This window comes from Osmia bicornis, chromosome 13 (genome assembly GCF_907164935.1).
Source record: "Osmia bicornis bicornis chromosome 13, iOsmBic2.1, whole genome shotgun sequence".
Taxonomy (NCBI): Eukaryota; Metazoa; Arthropoda; class Insecta; order Hymenoptera; family Megachilidae; genus Osmia; species Osmia bicornis.
Genome location: NC_060228.1, coordinates 5,003,094 through 5,030,636, shown reverse-complemented (window position 1 = coordinate 5,030,636; position 27,543 = coordinate 5,003,094). Strand labels below are relative to the sequence as shown.

The window sequence follows — 27,543 nt, the reverse complement described above, 5'->3', positions numbered from 1 at the left end:
CTTATGTTAGTCTAGTGAATAATTAGCATAAGTGATTGTAATTAATCACGCTGTCGCGTGTCTTCGCGCAAAACTGACGGCAAGAAAGTGAACGATGGCGACTTAGTACCCCGATCTGAAACAGATACGCGAACTCCTTGCTGGCAAATGAAAAACGTGATTAATATTGCATTAACCTAACTGACGTTACGTCTTGATCCTTTAATCGCAGATATCACGCATCATTAATATGCAATTAGATTCATGCTATTATTTGCATTTATCATATATGTTTCATTCCGACATTTAACTTCCATTCCGTCTCGTTCAATTAGTATAAACATGCCAAGGTTGTCACGCACTCATGCTAATTTCAGAAATTGTAATACCGTTTAATTGATACAATCAAATGTATTAATTAGCGGAAATTAAATGAAGTGATATCTACGGTTTGTACGTATTCTAAAATGTGGAAATGGGATATAAATGAATACTATACTCATGAATATATTGCAATCAACTCTTTATTCGAGAAGCATTTTACATTTATTAATTGATTTAATACTGCAACTCAAAATGACTTCTGAAACGTCTTTTCTTCGCCAATTAACGAACTCCCATTCCGTGCGTCGTTCGCGTGCCAATTCAGCAGTAGTCCCGTGGAATCAGGAAAAAACAGGAAACAGCCTAACGAACCTCCACTTTTCCTCGTGCGGCACCATAAACTCGCCGACAATGCGAGCGAGCAGCCGGTCGTTACTTCGCGACAATGTTACGCCGTTCGCGACGAGTGCCATTAAAAGTGTCCGCAGCTGAATCTGGACCAGTTCTCAACCTAGATAGGAAAGGAAAGGAAGAAAATAGGATCGGTAAAGGGGGATGATATCTTTGTCTCGATTTTCCGTGGCGCGAGCAGCCCGTCGCCAGTACAATAAGAATAAGTTTGCGTTACAAGCGGACGAGCAAGGTAGCTTTCCTCGTTACAGAGTATTGTACGCTCGATGCCGGGCACTAGTTCTTGGTTGAACGAAGGCTGGCGGTCGTTAAAGGCCGGGTAGTATCATTATTCTGGAATTTTTCGCGGAAATGCACCGGCTAGACGGTGTACGATACAACCAGAGGAGTCGTTAGTGGCCCGTGGCTAGATAGCGAGCTGTTTCTGAAAATTTCACGCTTCGTGTCCTGACTGGGATTACGAAATTGCCCCTCGATTCGCTCCTCTCACCGTCTTGTTTCTTCGACCTCTTTTATGCAATTACTTTTCTCGAACAAAAAAAGGGGTTGTTGAAATGAAACTTGGGACACATGCCCTCTGTCTCCAGTAGAACTTCGATTTTTTCCCTTCAGTGCCATTAGATGGATCGAATTTGGACTTGGAAACTTTTATCTCCGTCCTCCCAATCTTCTTAGTACCGTGCTTTCGTAGGTATAGCATAACTCAGATTCTAATCAGAAAACCAAAGAACCCTTTCCATTTTATCGATTCGAAAATCTGGAAATTCGATAGATAACCGAAAGTTACCATCGGTATGATCGTCGAACAGAACACAGCCGATCATTATTCACTTGCCACCGCTTTAAACAATGGCTATTAAGCCGGTCCTTTCGTCCGAACTGACTGGCCATTAAGTACAGAAACGAGCTATCCGGAGTGAAAAGCCATCAACGGGACTTCCCGCGAGCCGTGGGTCGCGTCAATCGTACCGAAGCTTTTTGGGTCAATCGGCGGCATTAACGTGAACTTCCGACTCTACGGTGACCGCTTTGTTGTTTGCTCGTTAGTCCAACTAGCCGCAAATTGAGATCGCCTCTATTCCTCGCGTATCTATCGAGATTATTTCCTACATCGACATTTGATCGTGAAGGCAAACATCGGGGCAATTTTTGGGGGTGGTTTGATACATTGAACTGTCGGTCTTTAATAAAGAAAAAAAAGCAGGAACAATACAATATATTTTTATTAAATGTTGCAATGGTAAATTGCTTGTAAACATCGTTTGTTTCCCAGAAAGAAATAAAATTGCTTTCGTTCAGATACTAAAAATATACAGTGATTTACACCGTAACGAGAAATGGTTTCCCCGGGACAAACGGTTTTATTAGAGATCGGAATGCGCTGTATCGTGAAAACAAACTCGCGAAAAATGTCCGCGAATATATTTAGAATAGGATGTGCGACTCACCACAGGTGTAGATGATTTTTAAGTAAGTTCGGCTCTCTAGGCTGCAGGGTTCGCCAAACGTCGAACTGTTCGCCACCACGGTGCAACGTCGTTTCCCATGGCACATATTTATCACGATTTCCGTCGCGTGCGGTGCGATGCACGCTGTAATCAATTGAAATCGATTAGTTTAACACCTTCCGTCGTTTGATCGACGATGGTTTTTTTTTCACTTCGTCAAAGATCGCACGGATCATTCGTCGATTGAAAATCGAATGACGGATTAAAGAGTGATTGTGACTATTTTATCTCGGTTAATGGAAACGTCAACTTCATCAATCCGCGAGTAAGAATCCTATATTTGACAACAGTTCTGCAGCGAGCGTATATCGATATAAAGCATGCTTTTACGTCTCTTTTTATAACTTGTCCTGGAATTTTTCATTTGAACAGAGATTTTCTATGATTCGAAATGTGTTAGGGTATTGATCGAGAAGAATTTAACAGCACAGGTTCATAAAATAGAGGAAAATATTATCTTTGATTTCAATGTTTCGATGAATTTATAGTATGGATCATTCTAAGATAACCATTCGGTGATATCTTATGCACTCGCACTCTATGTTTACGAATTCATGCAGCTCACTGTACATCTTATCAAGTTGAGGATTTGCGAACTACGCGAGGATATACAGCTAGGCTACATGTGCATATACTACGGGAGGATATGTATATGCTTAACTGGTGAAGCGTGAGGATAATCTTATTACGAAGCATATATATATAAATAGAAGGAAGACAGATAATCTGTTGTTCTCGTGTAGAGCACCAGAAGCTACTTCCTTTTATGAAATAGAGAATTATTTTAAATGACAGTATTAATTTCTGTAAGTTTGCGAATACTAACTACCCCTGAAATTTTTATTCAATTTTCATATATCAATACTCATTTACTCACTTTCTTCCTTCACATCGTGTGGTTGAGGACACTGATGAGATTCATATTCCGTTCTACCGAATGATGCACTAAAAATTGCAACCCTTTGTCCGGGATGGCAGGCAAGATTGATATGATCATTCTCGCAGGCTACTTTGCTTCTGAATTCATCTGAAAAAAGTAAGAAATTCATAATAATTTCATTGTTCTTAACACATTATTGGTAAAACCAATTAATAATAAAAGTTAGATGTACCTCAATTAAGAAGAAATTGAAAATTAAGGTTACACCTTTTAAACTTTAGTTATTATCAATTATAAAGTAATTGTGCTTATCTATTGTATTTATGGCTGGTGACACAAATCCAAAATAGGAAACGTGTAGCATATTAAATTCGATATTGGAACAGTATTGGGAATAATTTTGACAAGAAGCTAATATCAACCTAATATCACGAAATATCGATTATTAGAGTAAACTTGGAAACAGATTGTTCTGGTAATAATATACCCTGTCAGTTGGAATGTTCTCTAACCAGACTATTCCAATGTATTATCAGCACGAAGCTCTCGAAGTATAGAGATATCACAATCCTTCAACGTAAACGCGACAATCCCTGTGTCTTAGGTACAAGAATTTCTCGTTGACGATTGTGCTACTTGGGGGGAATCAATTTATGGATGATTAATACTGGATAATCGGAATTCTATCCGCTACGAATATTATGCCAATGCTATTATAGATGGAAACTGGCGCGAAGTTAGGAACCTCTCATGAATAGTTCTATAAAATTTATTGAATATTAATTGAGGTAAAATAGTGCTCGATTAACTGTAGGAAATTTGACACATTTCGATGACATAACATTTGCATTGTAAGCAAAAATTTCAAATGCAGATGCTCTGCTTCGGACTACAATCAGGAAAGTGTTAAACAACTTCGTAACAAATGTTCTAAATTCGAAACAGAGAAATTGCTATAACGAATGATTACCATATGATAATATAAACTGTTTAGATAAATCTAACAATAACAGGTAATAAATAAGATAAATTGTAGCAATAACTTGGAGATACGAGGTCGATATTTGGTACGGATCTCGATAAACTGTGCTACTGAATCATAAATAAAATTATTATCTTCGATGTCCAAGCTGTGTAACGCTTTTCTGCATGCAGAATTTCAGTATTTGTACATATTAAACGCTGTTGCGTGTTTCAAGTATATTAGTGCAGTAGCTGAATAATAATGTTACATTCGTAACTTTTATTTCTCTTTAACAAAATTATTGCCAAGGATTCCAAAAAGTATTTTCGTAATTAGACGATAAATAGTATGATTCCAAAGTAAACTAACCGAGCATGTAGCAAATCGATTCATCAAGGATAGTAGTATCAATGGCTCGTGAAATTTCCCAGAAAGACGGGAACGATCCTCGCAAACTTCCTTATCGGGCAATCCTCCGGGCGAGACTCCGGTCTAAAGCATTAATTGGCAAGAAGGTCTCGAAAAAAGGGGCGCAAAAGGTGTAGGTATAGAAGTAATTGTCTCGGCACCGAGCATGCTCGTCCACTCGAAACGACAATGGACCAGCTTGGAAACTTTTTCCACGTCTCTTCGATCGACCCACATTCGATGGAATCTTGAGTTCTGTGTATGGCGCGAACTACAGTAGAACTCTAATCATTAGTTCTAAATATACTATATCTGGAACTAATTATATACTTTGCAAAATAATAATTTTTCTAATCTCTCATATAATTTCATTCATTGCACAAAATGTGCAGCTGTCAAAGTGTTAATAATTCAGAAAGATCGTTAGTCAATCTACATGAAAGCATGATAAAAGGGAGTCAGAGACATACAGATAGCACGGTAATTCAAACGCAATGAATTAACGAGACAAATACACATTACACGTGTCACGTTGGCTGCCAAAACCAGCCGACACCTCACGTGTCGGCCGCAAATCTATTCGACGACACACGTGCCACTTATTGCGGCATCGCGTCATTAGCTGAACGTGCATCACTTGACTAATTCATTTTTCTTCGTAATCCAGTGAACGATGTTACGTTGTTTCAACGCGTGCACTGAATAATTGTTTAGTAATTGATGAGGCTCAGCTTCGGCTACCGAATCGATTTTCATTTAGAAGCGATAAACACTCTCATTTAACATTTCGAATGTGGAACATGTGGAGAATTTAAATAATGACGTTAAAGGATTTTATTTAATTTAATTGAAACACGAGGATATTTAATCTACTGAATCAATCGTGACCCAGACTTATGGGTCGTGTACAACGAAATTTTGATTAAAGTTAGGAATACAAATTAAAAATAGAAGGGTGTTAATTAAGTGAGAAATATTTTACGTCCTTTTATTTTTAACAACACGCTTAGATGAAATCAAGTCGAATGGAAGTAAGTCCAGGAAAACGAAAAGAGATGTTCGTCGAGGGGTAGAAATAGTAGGGGGTCTATTAGATAAGCGTAATCGATATCGAAGTTAAATCTTCCTTTCAACGGCAGAGCAATGTTCCATCGGCATTTCTCGACGTTTCTCCTTACACCTCTCCAATTGATCGTCCAGCGGAATAGATTTAAATCGCTAACCCGGAATATCTCACGCAAGGAAAGCAATAAAGCTGAACTTAATGGAATCGCGCGTAACTGATAACATTCGTCGAGAACGATGTGCGTGATGCAATATTCACGAAGAAATTGGAGTGTTTCAATCATTCCCGTCGCAGAGGGTGTTCGATCCGTCCGTTCGAACGTTGCGGAACCGGCTATTTTATATTGGAACGAGCGTTCACTGTTTTAATGGATTTTCTGTATAACTTGTTGCCCCCGTCTCTCCCTGCTTTCCACAGGAAAACGTGACCGTACATACGGTGGGCTATAAAAAAAAATAGAGAAAACGTATGATTGTACACGTGTAGAATACGGTGCCCGGTATATATCGAAGTCAGAGAAGTGACCTCACGAAATCAATAATGACAACCTGTCAGTGAACCGAACAGCGTGGTCGGGTCGAAAAAGAAAAAATGAATTTTGTTAAAAGAGAGGAGAGAAAAATATTGTTCTTTCTGAAATCTGAAAAAAAATTGAAATTTGATATATCTGACGAATTTTCTGTTTTCAACTAAACTTTGAATATCGTTGAGTAAGTTGTATAATTTTAATACTATTTATATCGTCAACGAGCGATAAATAGTTCTACACGGTTACCGATTTTTCGAATAGCGAATAATTAACTAAATCGTCGGATGATTAAACCTAATGACAATTATTCAGAGTCCAGCTGGCGGTGGGTGCGAAAACACTTGTCTGTTCGAGGTCGTTTATTTAATTAAACGGTGATTCAGGATGTTCAGCATGGGGTGACATTAATCTGGCAAAAGTAATTTGCACGTTTACGACGCGCAACGTGGATTTTCATCCCTCTACGTGTTCCTACCGTCGATCCTGTTAAAATCAACTTCCGGAAAGGAGATTTCGATCGATTTAACCAAGCCACATTCAACTGTCCCATTATTTGATTAATCGATCGTTCCTTTTTTCGACTTTTATCTGTCTCGATGTGACGAATCACATAATTAACTTTTGCCCCCTGTGGCTGGGGGGTTTAGAATACAGCCTCGGTATCCCCTGCCTGTCGTAAAAGGCGACTAATAGGGGGATGCGAAACGCATCCCAGCTTTCCCGAACCGGGAAAAATATGAAATGAAATAATTAATTTTTGTCTTTTCTATTTCAACGTCATCGTTGTTTTTATACTTCTCATCGACGTCAGATTAAATTCAATTATCCTTGAAATAAACAGGAGAAGGGACTGGTGTGTATCATCGGACAGCTAGTGGACAAGCCTTTAAAATGAAACTCGAGCGGAAATTCCAATTTCGCTAAGCAGCCACTTCCTCGCAAATTAAAATTCCATCCAGTGAAACCCGTTAACAGTTGATGCGACGAAATTCGTTTTATCTTCACGATTTGTGAATTTCTCTGATTGTTAAAAAAATTGACACATTGGTCCAGCAGATCATTTATTTTTTCATTTATTTAGTTGGATTTCCTTCATTTTCTAATTATTTTGCTAAATTAAATTCATAGCGAGCTGGAATTTTCCACGATAGTCTGTTGATGCTAGGAAACAATAAGTGACTCGATTCACCAGAATTTTGTAAGTCAAAAGGTAGCCTCGAATAAAGGAACCAAGAGGAAAGTGAGCAGATGATAAAACAGCGGGGCATGTTTATTGCATGGCAAGTAAAATATGTATATTAACCGTAGGAACCCCGGCGTACGGATCTGTGCATCTACAATACGGCCGTGACAACCTGTTGCCGTAACAAGCTCGAAGTAATTTTTGCCGGAGGGCGTAGTAATTCTTTCCGTTCCGTGTTTTACGCTCGTGCTCTCTCGCCTATGCACTCGACCTATAGCCACCTTGTTTACCGCGCCAACCCATTGCACCTAGATCATCCTCTATTTTAGAGCACACGTTGCCATGGTAACTTGGGATCCTGATTAAAATATAGGATGATATATAGATACAGGGATTGTGATCATAATTTTGTACCTATGAAAATAATGATTTAATGCATTCTAAATAAGTGCAACTAATGCAGGTGCAGTTTTCGAAAATAATTTCTGTGGCAATTCTAAATTACCCGATTCATGACTGTAAGATCGAAGCGACAGATTGTCAAAAAGCCTTTCATTTTACGTTACAGTCAGTTGGTACGTTTTTCAAGAAATGATCGAACGACGTTCATCAACTGATCCACGTAGAACAAGAATTTTTCTCGTTTCGTCGTCGCATTTACGGTAACGCGAGCAAAGAATCTTCCTCGAGCTACATCCATAGCTCGGCCAGTCTCTGAACTGGGCTAATGTTCGACATCCCCGTAAAAAGGCATCGATAAGTGCTGCAAAGAAAAACGAGCTCGTCTCGGAGTGAGATCTCGAGCTATGCTCGTGTGTGCACCTTGCACAATGCACTTTGACCGTCTCTACTACTCCTCTTTCCTGTTACATTTGATAGAAGTTCAGTTGTATTTTTTATTACTTAATTTCCCGTGAATTCTGCCCCAGCGACAGAATTGCAAATTAGAAACGAAACAGAGAAATTTACTCAAATTTCAGAATAATAATATAAAAGTAACATGTAGTATCTACCCTGAAAAGATACCCAGGCAAAATGGGATAAAAAAATTGAATTACGTGTACCTCGAAAAACATGAAACATATTTTTAAATTCAAAATATGAGATGTGTTTCGGAATAATGAAACAGAACAAAGGAGAACTGAAATAGAATGTCAAAAGCGGCGAACAACGCGTAGGTATTCTTCCGGCTATCCTACATTTTTCCATTTTATAAAAACATTTTACAATCCATCGTTTGAATGTGGTTTTATGAAAACGTATCAAGGCATTTTCGAATACAGAACTATTGATTGAAAGAATAATTACTTACAAGGACGGCATTTGTAGGCGACCTCGATGTACTTCGGAAGTCCAGGACACGGATCGCCTTCAAAGGTCTTTGGACTGGTGTTGAACTTGCATTGCCTCTTCTTGTGACATTGCTCCACTACCGTCTGTAACAGTGAGTACTAACACGTCATTCAGAAGATCCGCTCACTTTACGATGAGATTCAATGTTATTTAATTAAAATATTTAAGGAAACGATTAATTAAATTTATGCAATTTTCGAAGGATATTGCATGTGTATATTAGAAGCAAAATTATGTGTTTCGACGTAATTAGATTCTAGCACATCAGGTAAACATGTTTATACTAAAATGCATAATTGGCTACCATATTATTACACGATGCTCAGGGAAGCATTAAATGCTTCTTTGACAAACACACGTGTTTCCATACGTACGTTTCAGTATAATGTCCATTAACTCGATGACAAATTGGCTCTACGCGAGGAATGTGTTAATTTTCCTGCTACTAAAATTTCATTGCGTCCGTCTAAAATCACCACCTCCTGTTTTTATTAGAAATAGTCACATCAGAGAAACAAACCCATAGTAGCGCGATTCAATATCACAGTTCCTCGTTCAATGGTTTAAAGTTTCAAAGTTCGTTTGTTAGTAAGCGAAAAACTGTATTACAAGGTATCGACGTCAAACGTGTCAGTAGATAGAAGTACGCCTGTCTTTTTCGTAGTTAATTCGCTTTCCAAACAGCGTGTCATTCAAAGATACGAAGAAAAGAAAAACACGGGGTTTTTTTAAAAATTATAATTTGTCTCTTTTTGAATAACTATTACAGCTGTGCTATAATCATTGCATTTATTAATAATTAATTACGTACATTGCAATTTTTATAGAATTTAAGTTATTCAAAATAGAATGTAGAATTTTAGTTTAGAATTATATACAATTTTAGTTATTCAAAAAGAGACAAATTAAAAAAAAAAAAATTGGGAACCAAGGATTTGAACCGAGGACCTTTAGATTGCGAGTGATTGCAAGGTGACATGCATGGAACGACAAGAAAGAAATAGATAAGGGGTAAAATCACGCGAGAGGGTCGTGTCATTTATCCGAGCTGTAATTAACTTGCTCCTTCTCCTATCTTAAAATGTGACTCCCATTAACTCCTGAATATCAAGGTCCTTAAACTTTTAATGAAAGCTTTTGTGTAGACCTCAAAGGTATATTCCTGAAACAATTATTTAAAATTGATTTCTGTGTACTGATCTACTTTTCTAATTATCTAATTACACAATTTTGTAATTTAGCGATCTTAATTTAATTCGTAGAATTTACAATCTTTACTTTTTATATCTTATCTGCCTTCAATCCCTTTTAAAAAATTAGTGCATTTTACACTAATAATTTTTTTTTATTATAAAATAAATTTGTTATTTGAAATATTTCTATCAATTCAAAGAAGATAAAAATTTCTCTTTGACATGTGATCTTCCTATTCTATTTACATATCAATCCTTTCATAATATCTGGTATGGAATCTGGCAGGATATTAAAGAGAAATAAAATACGACGCCTTTAGCTACGCTCGCGGTATCATTTTTATTAATCTCGAGTTCAATTTGCCCATCGAAGTCGTGTTAAACGAAAAATCCAATTAAAAAATCTCTACGAACGAACCCGTCTACGCATTTTCGAACACGCCGATACATAAAACAATGGCACAACAAATATTTCAGTCTAATAATTTTCTGTTCTGTGTCAGATTGTTGTATTCATCATTCAGTGGTATGGTATTTGAAAACTGATTAATCAATTTTTGCAAAACTCACTGCTTGAAGCTGTTGTTGTTTTATCTACGATCACAAAGTAATTTCGATATTTTCAATTTCCGAAGTATTAATTAGAATATTCAACAGAGAATATAATTGTCATTTTATTGACCTTTTTATGAATGTTCGAAGACGTCAGAAAATTTAAACGACGACAGTTTGATCGTTCGTATATTCAATAAAAAATCCAATCAAACGAAACTTCAATGAAATTTTAATCTAGGATAACAATATCTCTGGTCTTTTAGTTTACATTGAAACGTTTAAATATGTTCTCTTTTATCCAGCGTATAGTAGATATTGGTTTAACAGAAAGTTAGAAGGATTATGAAGAATCGTAGAACTTCGTTTTCGGAACGAGCACGAACAAACAGAGAAAGCTTATTTCAGTTTTAATTAAGAAAATTTCATTTTCGTTCAAATTGCTCGTAAAAAAGAAATGGATCGATCGAGGCTGCAGTTTACCATCACGGTTTTTGCGATTTCGATATCCACCAAGCGAGAAGTTATTCGCCTCCGAAATTGCTGCTGCTCCTACGAGATATTGTCTCAAATTCCTGAGATGCCGTTTTTATAGAAAACTCGACTGACCCCCGTTTCACAAATAATCTGTATCATCTTCGAAAATTGAGAACGATCTTGATCCAATTTCAGCCCTTATAACCCAATTTTTTTTCCGCTGACTTAAGAAAACATTCTATACCGTGGAACTAGTGAATACTCAGCTTTAACAATCAACCCTTCTTTATTCCTTAAATTTGATTTTCTAAATTTCACTTGAAATTTCTCTTATTTAAAAACTCTGTATATTTCTTTATTACCAGACTTCCATATTGTCACTTTTATTGCACTTTTCGAGACAAAGATTCAAATTTCCATCGACGACAAATCAAACACGACGAAACAGAACACAAAGTAAAATTTTCCATCTTTTGTACAGTTCAAATACCAAACCACAGATACCACACAAATTTCCGATCCTTAACAGCAAACAAAAGCTAAAACAACCTCGATAAATCAAACGAGTGTTATCTCTGCATCCATGTGTAACAATTCGTGAAAAATCCCGTGAAATTTGAGCAAGCTTTACCAATCGATGCATTGAAATATTATCCCCGATAAGGGCAGACTCGTCTAACCTACGAAACATTTGCTCTCACGCATTTAATTATTGACTCTCTGAGCTTCCACCCGTTTCCACGCGTTTCACGTACGAATGAGAAAAGCTCCCGCGGGAGAAATCGATTTCCTGTATACATCGATGCACACATTCGGCTCCCATTCGACCTGCTCCTTTCCCTCTTGGAACACCCTCCTCTCATCCTCGTGCACCCTTACACGCTCGAACGCTTATCCCGTGGTCCATTAGTTCCTCGGTTAACGATACGTTTCCCTGTCGTTCCGGAAACAGGATATCATTGGAAGCAACGCGAGACACAGGTGCGCAGAACGAGTTAGGAAAATCAGTCTGGAATACGTTGATGAGGGTGTGATCGTATTATCAATAAGGTAAGTTGTTTCATCTATATAATTGCCTGGATATAATTATACGCAGTCATCTAAAATTACATCTTCGCTATATGATTAATTTCACATCGTCTAAAGTGTTAGGAGGTAATGTTTAAAAAAATAAATAATGCCAATTTAAATAATATTTGATTTATTTTGATCAAAATCGAAATTGTAATTACACAGTTTAATTATTCAAGCGATTAGTATAGCTAATGATACTAAATATTAACCAATAATATCGTGATTAAATGTTTTATAAGCTACATAATTTATAGATCGAGATGAAATATGTACATGGACAGCTAATCATTTCTATAAATCATGTAAATTCGATCGAGACGACTATACTGGATGATTGTTCGAAGCAATTAATTTTGTATAATACCTTGCATAATTCAGGCGGATTTAATCTGTTTAGCGTTGTATCATTGAATCAATTAGTACACTAATAATTCATTTCGTGTCATGTTATCCATGGAGAAATAATATAAAATAGTAATAACATAGATCTTCAGGTGTAACACATGTTTCGTAGGATTAATTGCGAAATCGCATCAGGAAATTTCATTGAAAGTCGACTCGTTTTTATAATCCTTCCTTTTCTGGATGAACACATCGATTGAATGGAGATTTCCATGCTATCGTGATCTTCCACGTTATCAGAAGACTTCGATCAGCGGGCAATTTCAAGCTCGGAAAATCTCGAACTTGTTACTGGAATTTAACGATAAACGTCGAGCCAGAATCGCGTTGTACGTGATTGCACACGTCGATTTATCGTGATCACGAGTTATCACGTGGCTTCGTTCCGTGGAATCGCACTCGATGCACGTAGTTGATAAAAACGGTGCTATGAAAATAAACGAGCAAATACCATGGCCTCGATACATGTCCTTCTCTCATTCTTCTTTCCAACAGTTACAACACTAGAATAAAAAATTGTATTTTACATAATTTTATTTGTAAGAGTATACCGATAAGTTCAGTACAAAAAGTACAAAACATTTTCAGAGTTGCAAATTTATATTCCTTTTTCTTCAAAATCAAGTATCTCAATAATTGAGGAAAAAGGTTTTCACATTTCTATTCAATGCACAAAAATGTCCAAATTGCTGGAGAATAGTATATGTAATTAGAACGAACGTATTCGTCCTCGTAATTACTAACTTTCTAAAACAATTATTCCTTGATCAACGAAAGACTCTTTTCAAATTCTTTCTCCGTCCAATTAACAATCAATCGGTGATTACGAAAGGAATTACCACGTGGAAACGGTGGCTAATAGCATCAGCGATTCGTCTATTCTTACGTTCGTCCCGTTCCAGCAAAGACGCTTCATCCGGAGAAAGGAGACAAAATTGCGCGGTACCGCTGCTTTGAAAGAAAAGTTCGTTCCCTTTGGGCGTCATTAAATTGCAGGTCCAACGAAAATGGCGAAGTGATGCGAGTAAAGGCAGCTGGTCACGGCGGCGAAGTGGAACGCCATGGCTGATCGGACACCGTTATCAACCGCAGAACAAAGTCAAATTCTTTCAGTCTTATAGCAACCGCGAAGCGGGGCGGATCTAGATGTTAAACATACATATACACATACCCTTATATTATATTCCGAATTCATTTCATTTGCTGTATTTATCTTCTTATCTTCTTGCATAAATTCATTAGGGGGATGAACTTGATGATTTTATTCAGCTCACGAGGTTCGATTCTATGTCTCTTATATGCCAGCATCCCTTACATATCGGCATCGTTTACATCTTTGCAATCCTTACATCCCTGTATTCCTTATGTTCCTGCATCCCCTTTATTCTTGCATCTCGTATATCCCAGCGAGATACTGCCGTATTTCGATTGATCTCTAGTCTCCATGGTCCGTGAAGAGGTTCATCCCAACATCGTCATGCCCAACAGGAACTAGGTGAAGAGGAGCAGCGAAAGCAGGCTGATTTTGTCCTTTCTTCAACACTAGATATAATATAATAGCTCCACCGCCAAATCTGGTGGGGCAGTTAGGGCTGCAGGCGTCCGGAGTTGGGGCTCCGGGCGCCCCTTTGCACGCGGCCAAAGGAGAGGCCAGCACCGGGTGCGACCCCTGGTGCCGGCCACAGGGTAAGCATCACGGAGAGGTCCCACAATCAGTTTGGACCTCCCTCGAGATGAACACTTGTTTGACAGGCGTGAGGGGCTTCGGAGTAATACACATAAGGTATTGAAACCCTTTTTTAGCGCCAGTGCTGGTCGTCGTGGGGTTTTAGTCAGTAGGAATCTGACACTCCCCCGCCGACCACCCCCAGGGTTCGGTGGGGGGTCTTATGTAAGATTTCCTCACGTTAAATAATAAAAAAAAAAATTCAGCCTTCCCAAATACTAGCTATTTCCTTCACTATGTCTTTTATTTATTATTTTATTACCATTTGAGGGCCTCACGGGGCTCAACCCTACATCCCTTACATCCCTGCATTCCTTACATCTTCACATCTCTTACATCTCTGTATCATTCACACCACGGCATCTCTTACATCATCCCTACATTCTCTTCATCCCTGCTGCATACTTTTCATCACAACATCCTTCTCAACCCTACATTCTTTTCATCACTACATTCTTTTCATCCCTGCATTCTCTTCATCCCTACATTCCTTTCATCTCTACATTCTTCTCATCCCTACATCCTTTTCATCCCTACATTCTTTTCATCCATACATTCTCTTCATCCATACATTCTCTTCATCTCTACATTCTTTTCATCCCTATATTCTTCTCATCCCTACATTCTTTCCATCCCTACATTCTTTTCATCCCTACATTCTTTCCATCCCTACATTCTTTTCATCCATACATTCTCTTCATCCCTACATTCCTTTCATCCCTATATTATTTTCATCCCTACATTCTTTTCATCCCTACATTCTTTTCATCCCTACATTCTTTTCATCCCTACATTCTTTTCATCCCTACATCCATTATATCCCTGCAAACCTTATAATAACTATATTACAAAGACTGCTTCGAGTAAAGGTAAGTAAAGGTAAGTAAAGGTAAGTAAAATTTGCAAAATTTAGTTCCTATTTTCGCCGCTAGATGGCGCTGATTCGACATCGAAATTTTAGTTCAAATTTTTGCCGCTAGGGGGCGCTCTATTTTTGAGATTTTTCGCGAAAAATCTCGAAAATAGAGCGCCCCCTAGCGGCCAAATTTGGAACTAAAATTTTCAAAAAAAATTTAGTTCGAATTTTTGCCGCTAGGGGGCGCTGTTTTTTCGAGAATTTCGCGAAAAATCTCAAAAATAGAGCGCCCCCTAGCGGCAAAAATTCGAACTAAAATTTTTTCGAAAATTTTAGTTCCAAATTTGGCCGCTAGGGGGCGCTATTTTTTCGAGAATTTCGCGAAAAATCTCAAAAATAGAGCGCCCCCTAGCGGCAAAAATTCGAACTAAATTTTTTCGAAAATTTTAGTTCCAAATTTGGCCGCTAGGGGGCGCTATTTTTTCGAGATTTTCGCGAAAAATCTCAAAAATAGCGCGCCCCCTAGCGGCAAAAATTCGAACTAAATTTTTTCGAAAATTTTAGTTCCAAATTTGGCCGCTAGGGGGCGCTATTTTTTCGAGATTTTCGCGAAAAATCTCAAAAATAGAGCGCCCCCTAGCGGCAAAAATTTGAACTAAAATTTCGATGTCGAATCAGCGCCATCTAGCGGCGAAAATAGGAACTAAATTTTGCATGAAATTGCATAAAAATGTTGCGAATGTGTGAAGAATGCAGGGATGTAAGGGATACAGAGATCTAAGGGGTGTAAAGATGTAGGGAATGTAGAGATGTAAGGAATGCAGGGATGTAAGGGATGAAAAGATGTAAGGAATGTAGGGATGAAATGATTGTAGGAATGAAAAGAATGTATGGATGAAATGAATGTAGGGTTGGTAAGAATGTAGGGATGAGAAGAATGAAGGGATGAAAAGAATGTAGGGATGAACAGAATGTAGGGATGAAGAGATGTAAGGAATGTATGGATGATAAGAATGCAGGGATGAAAAGAATGTAATGATGTAAGGGATGCAGAGATGTAAAGAAATCAGGGATTTGGGAAAGACAGGAATGTAAAGAATGCAGAGATGTAAATGATGCCGGGATGTAAGAGATACATAGATATAAAGGGTGCAGAGATGTAAGGGATGAAACAATGTAAAGGATGCCGGGGTATAAGAAACGCTGGGTTATATGACATACAATAATATAGGGGATGCAAGGATATAAGTGATATAGGGGTGTGAGAGATGCAGAGATGTAATGGGTGCAGCGATACATAGAATTCATGGGTGTAGTGATTTAGTGGCAATCGCCGAGAGTCCCATGAAAAGCATGAAAAAATAAATAACTACGAATTTGTCCATAAAGGGGAATAAGATAATATATAACTGAAAGGGGTAGTCTTCGCGATGTCCATGAAGAGGGATAAAATAATAAATAACTTGAAAAGGTTAGCTGGGTCTCATAAAGAAAGGTAAAAATAATAAATGAAACGAATTCTGGCCGATGGTCAGAAGAGGTATAAAAGCTTATTTAATAAGTGAAAATATAAATAAAGTAGATTAAATAAACTCCAACAGGAAATTAGCAACACCCGTATGTTTGATAGGTTGATCCGCATCCCTCGGCGGTAGCTATAAGACTGAGAAGTTCGCACCTCGTTGTAGATCAGATTTCTCACGTTGAAAAGCAATTACTGTGTTTTAATTTAAGTTTGGTTTTTAATGTGTATTGTATTTATGATTTATTAAAAATCAAAGAGTTATTGAATGTGTATACATAAATAATTTAGAAAAAAAGAACATAAGTATATTGAATAAATAAAATGAGCGAAGAATTTAAGTCAATAAAATAAATAACTGAAGAAAGAAATTACATACATTAAATAAATAACTGAGAACTGAAATTGTGTAAATAAAATAAACAACTCAAAAAGAAATTTGGGCAAATTAAATAGTAACTTAGTACCTTTTTTAAAATGATTTATTTGCTAAGGTACATGAAGTGAATACAAGTTTGTTTTAAAATGTAAAAATCGTTTGAGAAATTAGGTTTATTAAAATACAACATCGTCTTACCGCGGTCTGCGAGGGAATGAATCCTAGATGTCTCGCCTCGCACGCAAAACCACCAGCGTTAATATTACAATATATTTGTTACAAAAATATTTTAATAAAATAATTATAATAAAATAATAAGTCTTCACTGGTTTAAACCGCCATGACCCCTCGAGAACAAAGGCTGGTCCAGTCTTGTTGGATCTGTAGTCACTGGCGGAGAGCACGATAAAAAGTTTTGTCCAGATTTGGTTAGCCTAGAAGTTATTCCCTGTGACACTGCGATGTTCGAAAAATCGAGGACGTGCTTCCTTTCAGCCGATGAATAGGATGTATTGTCGTTCGAAATTACGCTACACGAGTTTCATTATTGCATAATGAGATTACTTTCGTTGAATCGAGCCCGAGGGACCATTGTCCTCGTTGAAAACGCGCATTAAGAAATTTTCTATGATACTACCTTATTCTTTTTGTTCGGATTTGGATACTGGCTATAATGAACATTTCCATTGGTCTTACATAATTTAAAAATGGTTATAAATACAATATTGAATAGAAAAGTTTATTATTGTATCATTAAAATATACTCAAAGTATTATTGGACACGATATATTTTCTTATACAAGTTTGCTCATTAGTAAAACTTTCATTCATTAATAAAATATTGCATAAATACTTACTTACTTAAAATAGAACACCTTAAAGTAGAACACTTAAGTAAAACATTTAAATAACAATGAAATCTTTTCGAGTATACCCAGTTCCTTTCTCGGAGAGAAACCCCAAGAAAGAAACGTACATATCGTGGCTTAAGATCATATTTGTATCGCACAATCGACGAAATATATTTCAGCTAAATGAAAAGATACTTAGTGGAAAAATCTCCGAAAAGAATTCAATCTTTCCAGGAGTAACGAGTTCCACTGTTCTTTAACTTTCACGATTTAAATGGAAATATTCTAATTTTACATTATATAGATTTATTTTCTAATAATCAGATTTTCCTAAACTTAAATTCGTAATGCAAAATCTAAATTTTGATTTGAGATCACTTTCGACTCCTTTCAAATATCAGTTGACTCGAAATAGAAAGGAAAACAAAGGTCGATACGTATAAATTTTTAAGAGAACGATTCTGAAATTGCTATCGATCCAATATTTCATCCTTAGACTTTATCCAGCTACTTTTATAGCTCTGCGAATCGTGCTACACTTTTTTCTATCCCCGTATACAATAAGGTCTGAATAATGCCAATAAGCGCGCACTTTCAACGCTGTAAAAGCTTTATTTTTCCTCGAAACGGGGCTGAAAATGGCCGTGGTGTATGAAATAAGGTACGGTTTCTGGTTACGTGTAACGTTTACTGCACACGTTTGCCCCTAATGCCGGGATCAAAAACGGAAAGCGAGCTCGACGAGCATCCGTTTTTCCGCGACCTGTTCTGACGAAGAATGTCAATATTGTATGGTTATATTCTATAGGAAAGTTTCAATGAAAAATTCTCTGCCGATGGAGATATTACTTGTTACGTGCAAACAAAAACTGTCTAAGAGTTTTACATAACATTCTGCAGGTTGTTTTTATGCATTATTTTAGAGAAATTTCAAGTCGCGATGAACAAATTTATTATTTGATTAAGTTAATTAAAACCGAGTGGTTGAAAAGCCTGCAAAGAGGATGCTGGAGCAGTGAAGTAGCAACAAGAGCTCGATCATTAAAGCTTAATTTTCGCACTTACAATTTTCGCAGGATCGAGTATCGGTCTTCCAATTAACTCGATTTTTGAAAGGCTGTTAAGAAGTCGATTTACATGGGCAAACGAATCACAAAGGCAGCCACGTGCCACTCGACGAGGAACTCCTTTGAGAACGAAGGAAGGAAGGAAGGAAGGAACGAGTTCGTGTCGGTCATTAACGATTAAGAAGGCGAACTTACACGTTCGTCGAACGATTTCGTCGTTTCGAAAGGGAATGTTGAAAGTTCGCCAGATCTCGTTTACTTCGGTCGAAAACACGCGAAACTTGTCCGGTAATAAAAAGGATCATCCGCGAGGAAACGGCGTGCCGAAGGCTATTATAGATATCGAAGAGAGATTCAATTGATAAGAACAGGAATAGTCAAGAATTATTTCGTTTTAATTAAGGAACGTTGAGAAATTTTCTTCAGCGAAATCGAGGGTACCAAAAATCAAATTTTCAAAAGCTCCTTGGAATTTTTTAAAAAGCTAACGAGGCGTAGCGAGAACTTTTTAATTTTTTTAAGGTTGCGGAAACCACGTTAGAGTTTTAATCGTAGGGAAATTGCAGCTCGTAATCTGCCACTCGATGGGCACGTTTAATAGCGGCTGTTGCCGAGGGGAGATCGCGTTTACTTAATAAAACTTCACCGAATAGAACGGCGAAATTGTTTCGTGCCACGGTTAGCTGCGCTTTGATAAATCTAGATGACGTTTCCGCAGTTACCACGCGCTGGAATAATAAATTTGATCGTGGCAATCAAAATAATGAGCGTATTTGGCGCGATGCCATGAGTTCGAGGACTATGTGTCCTCGGTCCTCCAGTTTGCCGCAACCTTTTCATATTCCATATTCGATAAGCCCTATGGGAAAAAGTAAATGAGCGAGATCGCTGTTCCTTGCGTCGTTAGAACAATCACATTATGCTAGAAAAATGAGAGAAAGGGTAAAGGGAGATTCGTTCTCGTTCTTCGTTCTGGTACATTGTTCCTATGATTTACAATTAATACTTGAATCATTTTATGTTTCAATATCCTTTAAGAGGAGAATCGAAAAGCCTCGAAAAATAATAGAATTGCAAAATTCTGTTCAATGGTTGATCGAGATAAGTCAGATTTACGAAGAAGAAAAAAGATAAGAGGCAAGGTTCACTTATGTGTAAGATAAGAACAGTGAAATGTCTTCTGGTTAGCAGGTTTCAAGTCGGCCAGAAAAAAAATGGCCACAAGTAGCAGGGAACGGATAAAAGGTCCGCGAAGAAAGACGAAAGAGGCCAAGAAACGACTACGAGATCATTGGCTGAATAAAAGAAGTTATTTTATTTTCGCGGTGCCGTGGCAAGGACCATGCACAATGGTTCCTTTCCGGAGCAGTGGAAACGTGAAATACGAAATCAATACGAAATCCTCGTACCTCTTTCCTAACCTACTGGATATAACCACGAGGAGTTTCCATTGTAGCTTCATCGATAAGTTATTATCGTGGTGGTGCGCCTTGGGACGTAAGAGATTATTCGATTGAACAGATCCTCTATGTTGAAATTTTGTGAAAACTAGAGGAGATTAGATTCAACCGAAATGAACACGAATTTTATGTCAAGTACATATTGATCTACAATTTGTCGAGAAATGGAAGACTTGTTTGAAATTTTTGGCAAAGCAGATTTCATTTCTGAATTGTCATTAACAATTTAATAGCAAACTATTAGCTAACCGCTTCATCTATAATGAGATATTTGTAGTTGTTAACATTCAGCAATTACCGCCGCTTAGGTTTATTCAATTCTGTTCGAAATTGTAGACCATATCTGGCCGTAAATACCACTATTTAGGAAACATGTTCCACATTAGGTTACTTCGACATAAAGTGATAAAGAAATAATGAAAGATATTTCAATTTAATTAAAACAGTTTAAACGATAGAAAATATAATTTACTCTTTTCGCATTTTAAATATTATTTTCAATATAATTTTATTCAATTGCTGGATTATATTAAATTTGCATATCAGTTATCTCAGTAGCTCTAGGATGTTCAATGTATTAATAAAGGCTGGTTAGATGAGATTCGCAGGTTTATATATGGAGATGAATGAAAACGCATAAGCAGTGATGATTCTAGTTTCATTTCGGCTGCAAACGAAACGCTGAAACGAAGAAGCAACGAGAAAGGTGTCGAAAGCCAGAAGCTAATTTCCAGGAAATTTCAGAAAATTCTCTGGCAATTGCGAACCTCGTCGAGCAAAGTGAGAAACGAGTAAAGTTGAAAATAATTCGGTTGCTTTTTACGTGGAATTATTCAAAATAAAAATATGTTTAATGTTTTGATACCGCAAAAATAATTTCACAAATAAAAAAGAACAATCCTTTTCAATTAAATTGAATAAAATTTGATCTCGCATATTCGACAGTCGGATAGATAGAAATTTCTTTTCAAAGACAATTCCTATAAAAAATGATGAAACCTCTAAAGTTTTAATATTTTTTAAACCATTTCGAAACCAATAAAACAAAGGCTTAAACATTGGACTACAAATGATTCGATCAAAATCAAATGTGACAATGCGACGATGTAATTTTCACTATGTACCCATAACAGGGACAAAAATCAATACGATTCAATTTCGTGACATTAATATGGCAACGGGAAATCCAATGCCATGGAAATGCAATTTGATATTATAAAAATATAATCTTTTCTATATGATATTGTAAATGAAATTATTCCTGCAATACTTCGTTACCTTTGAATCGATGATATAATGCTTCGGTGCTATTTAAACTTGGCGAATTCGAGGGTTAATTAACAAACCACCGGAAGTAATAATACGAAACTCGCGGAAGCAATAATCTGAGGTATGAAGCTTTGAAACGTTGCTGACAAAAGCTGCAAATCAAATAGATTTAGATTCCACTTTAGCGTGAAGTTTCATTGGAAATATGTGTTCAGATTATTATTCACTTATCATCGCGATTCGTGGTAGAAGAAATAATAGAAACTCGACAGAATATAGGAAAGTGGCGAGAAATTGAATGAAAATTAATCAGAGACGGATGCAATTATATAAATACAAAGATTATTCATGTATAATAACAGATATTTTGTTATCTGTCACGTATACGCCTCTATCTGTTTCCATCAGTGGAGAGAAACGCAAAATTTGCAATATTGAAGTGTAAATTGTGACACGGATTTAATACCAGATTTCAAAATTCAATAAATTTCATCATCGTTGCCATTTGTACCGATTCTCACGAATTACGCGTTTGTAGGCTTCGAACAAACAAGGTTTGCTCATTTTCAGAGAAATGAATGCATTGTGTGTGATTTCGTATTTGCGGGTTTGCAACGATTCGATTAACGTGATTGTTTAACCCCTGATTGTTCTTCCAATTAAACCGGCTCTTTATTCTTCTTGCATTTGTATAAATTAAAATAATAATTACGCAACGGGATAAAATATATTTTACTGCGATCGATGATATAATATTTTTATTAAATCATTAGGGAAGAATATTGTATTAGGTGTCTAAGCGTAGCTGTAATCTGTGAGGTATTGAATCGACCCTATTACTAGTAGCATTATTGAATATTGATCATCAGATTAAACAGTTTACCAATCAGACTAGAGGACCGTGTTCTATTTGAGATAGGGTTTCGATCCCTAAGAAACGTCGAAACATTCATAACTAAAAAATTGAAAGAAGATACTTTTAAAACACATACCTGTAGCGACTGGGGCCAGATGCAAGTTTGATTTGTCTGTTTGTCATGGAGCAGCAAGGATGGATCGAGCGCGCCACACCTGCCGGTGCCATTTGCCCCGGCTCTGCCATACTGAGCTAAGGCGACAGAGATCATGGTACCCGGTGGGCATTTGAGCATCATCAACTCTTCGTCGCATGCTGCACGCTGATAGGTCTTCAAGGTGCCTGATAGCAAGGCTGTCGAATCGAAACCGCGATCACGCAATCCGAATTAACAGACAATGATTCCATTCAAAGGTTGAAAATGAGAAAGTCAGTAATGAATAGGAATGAAAAGGATCGATAGAATTTATATGAATATTAATTAATAAATCCAGCAGATAATAAAGCAACGAGCACAGAATAATGGTTAAAACGCACGCGAATTTATGCAAAATAAAATTGAACAATATCAAATATCAATCATTACATGCGAAAAATTTCAATGAAACGGTTCGTTGAACAAAAGCGAATGTAAAAGAGAAATCAGGAACAAGAGCGTAGGGTATCGGATAAAGAATAAATCAAGTGTTACAAAGCGGGAACAAGACAAAGATATTAAGTTCGTAATTCGATCGAATCGAACGATCGAAACAACGGTGTTCCATTTCAAAGGGGTTCGAAACAGGGATGAAAATTGTAAAAATCACGCGAAAGGGTATCGAGAAAGAAAAAAAGGAAAAGGAACGATGAAAGGTGGATGCATCGAAAGGGGTGTAAATTGACAGGAACGACCGGAAGGAAGGAAACAGTAGAGTCAGGATCGATCGACGACCCGTAACGGTGTCACCGCAATGGTGATCAGTTTCGAGGGATTCGTGGTAATTAACGAGTGGATCAATCGAGGATCGGTCGATGTATCGATGACACCCGCGAAAGTGGTGTCGTTTCGTTTACACACGAAACACAGGCAGGACAACCGGGGGCCACATTTGTGGAATTCAGCGGCGAGTTTGCGCGCGAAACCGCAACGGTTGCGGTGTTTTCGGTGGAAATCCATCAGAGTAAGAACGAAACGACGGTGAGACAGAGTGACATTCATTGCGAACATAGGGAAATGCGACGATGATCATTTTGGTGATCGTTGTTGACGAACAGCAGTCAGTTTCAGGAACGTGAACCGTGGTTCTCGATGTTCATAAAGGGCGATGATTGAACGAAGTATTAAATCAATGAAAATAATTGATGTTAATACAACAATGAAAGTACGAAGCAAGAATATAAAATTTAATTAGAATTTATGGTTGCATTTAATTACAATTATAATATGGGATTAATAAAAAATAGTAAAGAAAATTATATAGAATAGCGACCAATTACACAAAATAAAATTATGAAAAATTCCAACGACAACGAATAAAATGTTTGACGAAAATAAATCAGAATTGAAAAAGGAAGGATAAGAGTAATGAGGCAGCGAATGGTGTATTGGATAATTAAAAGCGATCAAAGGGAGCGTGTGACAAGAGCAATTAAGTCGTTGACCCAACAAGGTGTACAACAAAATGTTAGTGTATCAATGTGGTGCACCATACGGGTGGTTTGTTAGCATGCCAGTGCGGTCGCCATCGCCATGATTTATTAACGTGTCATTGTCACCGTCACCACGGTGTACCAGGAATTGTGGTCACCATCGCCACGACGCGTTAGCGTGGCCCACCATCACCAGAGTTAATCAGTGTGTCGTTGTTGCAAGCCATCACCCAAATTCGTTGAAAAGTCCAAAGGAGAGGGCGTCGTCCAAGGGTGAACATGAAACAGAAAAAAGAAAAGCTTTTGTTAGTAAAAGAAATTTCTTCGTCTGCAAAATTATTTTCGATCCACGAACAAATGGAAAACAAATTACAACTACGGGTGTAAATTACTCGAAAATCGTGTTAGAGTTCCTTACAAGGATATAAAGGTTCCGATCGAACACTATGGGGCGGAAGTGATAGGAAATTTTCTGATTGCTTTGTCGATAGATAGGAGACCACATGAAAGGGATAGGAGACGCGAAATTTCCCGGCTTTTCGAATGTGCACGACGACGAAACCGATGGATCGTACTCGAAGTAGCGAACTCGATAATTCACGCGACCAGACAAGTGCTCTTCGAAGAACATCTGGTAGACGACTGGATCGCTTTGGATCGTTTTATCTCGCGAAACATTGGCAAAGTTGAAGAGCAACGAGCCTTCCAGCCGGCTATCATTCGTCCTTCCCCGAAACGGTAATTTCGTTTGTACAAGAGAAAAGTAAATTTCGTTGCGCGGTTCTAATTTCACCATGGCGTGAAAATAAATTACGCTCCCGACCTGGCTGTTATTTCAGACGGATACAATAATGGCGCGACGTGGATTAGTAACAAAGTCGTTTGCGTCATGAAATTTTGCAATAATCTTGAAACGACGTACCACGGAGAGAGCGATAATTTTAATTTAATATTTTATTCTTTTTCGATCCTAAATTTTAATGTATTAATTCGTCTTTTGCATCCCTTAAATATGAACTTTGAATGCAGTAAAGCAAAATTTTTGACTTATACAATGTTTTCCACTATTTTCATTTCTCTCTGAGGGTTCTTTAACACCGCATATCTACCTATATCCTGTTTTACGACAGGCTTAGAGAACAGCCGCTACCGTGGTTTGCAATTTTCATATTTTTGAGAACTTTAAACATCCGCACAAAAGAATTCATTTCTCTCTACCTTTATTTCCCCTTAAAGGATCCTCTTATGCCAAGCGTTCCGTTCTTTCCTCCGATTCATACATAATAATAAAAGCCCGAGAAAAATGGATAAAAGCGACGCGCACACGTCCAATTGCAATTTCTCCCATCTTAAAAATTTCAATTTTCATGTTGAAAAGCTGCTTCAATATTTGTTTCCAAGTGATGGAAAACTATGCATTACGCGTACGTGCTTGGACGGGTTTCAAATTTTCCAATCTACGTTAATTTTGGATTTCCTCAGAGAAAAACGAAATTTTTTGGAATGGATTAATTAAATTAATTCATTCAAAAAGTATCAAAAATTCTGCACAGTGATTGCATTCGAAACAAATATTTCATAAATGTTACATCGCTCGATGATAACACTCGCAGTGCTTCATATTCATCACAATATCTCACCAGTTATCCAGCCAGTCCGCAAATATTCGTCCACTTTCATAACTCACTGGACGCTCGTACCTAGAATTTTTCCATCTCCCAACGGTACCTGTTTTCGAAAGATCGATGCGATCGATTTCCATTTTGTCTGCTGATTCATCGAAAACCCTCGGAAGCAGGCCTTTGAACAAACGACCGCCATGGACAAAAGTGTCTTACATTGTGCGACCATTGTAATGGGAACGGTGGTGCACTCGCGGATATGTGCAAGATCCGCTGCGATTACAATGCGTAGCGTATGTCAGTTTGCTGATCGAGCTACTGTACTAGCAACCTCTCGTTACCCCATTCAAACCACGTGCATTCGCGTTAACCCTTTACCTGCCGAAGTGTACAGGACAATAAATCCCTATCCATAAGAAGAGACGAAATCCTTTTATTAATACTATTCACGAGAATCGAAAAATGTACCTTTTACCCGATATTAAAAATATTATGCACACGAAATGGGTGAACTGATATTTTTCCGCAAAGCAATCTGAACCCGAAAACGAGCCTGGACAAGAGACCGTTTATTTGGAATAAAAATCAGCCCCAGAGTATTTCTGTTTTCGTACATCCATAAAACTGTCCGGAGAGATGTAAATACGTAGGCGGTACATTTATCGCGGGCGTATTTTCCAACTGGATTTCAGCTACCCGCTAGCTGACCTCTTATTTCAAGCGCGCCCTGTCCGTTTTCACAGGAGGCTCTCAAGCTGCGAGACAATCGAAAATTCTATTCGCGTTGGATATACGCTAGGTACACGGTAAATTCGAATGTTCAGCCGCTTGTACTAGCCGGCCGATTTCCGCAAAGCAGCTTAGACGCGTTGTTTAAGAGGGATATTTATCAGCTGTATCTTCCTACGGAATCGAATCATCGGAACTACCGAAGAATAAATTGAATTCTCCCTTGGCGCAATTTTAACGGCTCTCTGCGGCTCGTTCTATCCTTTCGATGGTTAAGAATTTATGATCGTTGAAGAACGGGCGTTTTATGCTCGCGTATCAATCGAACGAAACGCTGTTATGTCACTCGGGTGACCAACGTTGAATGAACAATTAAGGGTGCTAAAAAAGGGGGTAGACAACGCTCGAAGAAATAAACAATTTCTACTTACACTCAAACCGATTCAATTAGAATGAAACGCTAGAGAAAACGTGTTACTACCCGTATCAAGTCGGTAGAGTTACAGAGATTTAATTAAACCGTCGTGTCAGAACTTCGCCCTGAGAGAACGTTAATCTTATTCGTAAGAAAAAAAAGAAAGAAATAGGAAGAACTACGTCAGCACAATGGCAGCCTGTTTAATTAGAAAGAACAACGATTCTATAAACAGGAAAAAAGCGAAGGAAGTTTGGAAAATTGTAGACTGAACGGATCAAGAAGTAAGGACGTAACAAGCGAAAAGCGAGCGTCGAAAGCGGAGAGGTCGTTGTCAAAGCATGGAAATCGGCTAATGAGCGAAATTCAAGCTCGACTTCAACGAGTTGTGATTCCGTCGCTGTGATTAAACAACGCGATACGAATTTTCTCGAAAGTTTCTCTTTGCGATCAATCAAAGCGCATGGATAAAGTTAATTCGAGTTAATTTGTCCGTCGGTTAATCCGAGTTTTAAAGGGTAACCGAAACGAAAGCTTAGAAGGGATTAACGTAACATCCCTTCGATCTGAAACCTTTTCAGGTTCGTGGAGATTATTGGTTAATTAAATTGAAAAAAAGATATTATTTTAGATCTTTGATAGAAGCGTTTCGATCTTTCTTTCAATTAAAGAAGAGATGGTTTCAAAAACTTAGATTTCAAAGTGTGGACGAACGAAATTTATCAAATTTGTTTAACATAATAGCTTCGCAGAGAGAGGTAATGCACGGAAGGTATGTTCATTATAAAAATTAATTTTCATTTAATTTCAGGCGGAACTGTAAACGACAATTTCAAGGATGTTGTACGTCACTGGGATT

General features: G+C 37.6%; 1 protein-coding gene across 8 annotated transcripts in view; it reads right to left on the bottom strand.

Moving 5' to 3' along the window:
- Positions 1 to 27,543, bottom strand: part of LOC114877023 (protein eva-1 homolog C) — a 223,931-nt gene that overhangs the window by 34,818 nt on the left and 161,570 nt on the right. For 5 of the 8 annotated variants that reach the window (XM_029189103.2, XM_029189097.2, XM_029189099.2 and 2 more), the window contains 4 exons: positions 22,426 to 22,643; positions 8,565 to 8,703; positions 3,100 to 3,249; positions 2,163 to 2,306 (listed from right to left, as the gene is read on the bottom strand). In XM_029189103.2, coding sequence (XP_029044936.1) covers positions 2,163 to 2,306; positions 3,100 to 3,249; positions 8,565 to 8,703; positions 22,426 to 22,587 — 595 coding nt within the window. In that variant the 5' untranslated portion in view covers positions 22,588 to 22,643. Of the gene's footprint in view, positions 1 to 2,162; positions 2,307 to 3,099; positions 3,250 to 8,564; positions 8,704 to 22,425; positions 22,644 to 25,558; positions 25,719 to 27,543 lie in introns of all 8 variants that reach the window. The other 3 variants (XM_029189098.2, XM_029189102.2, XM_046288529.1) reach the window with 2 other exon arrangements.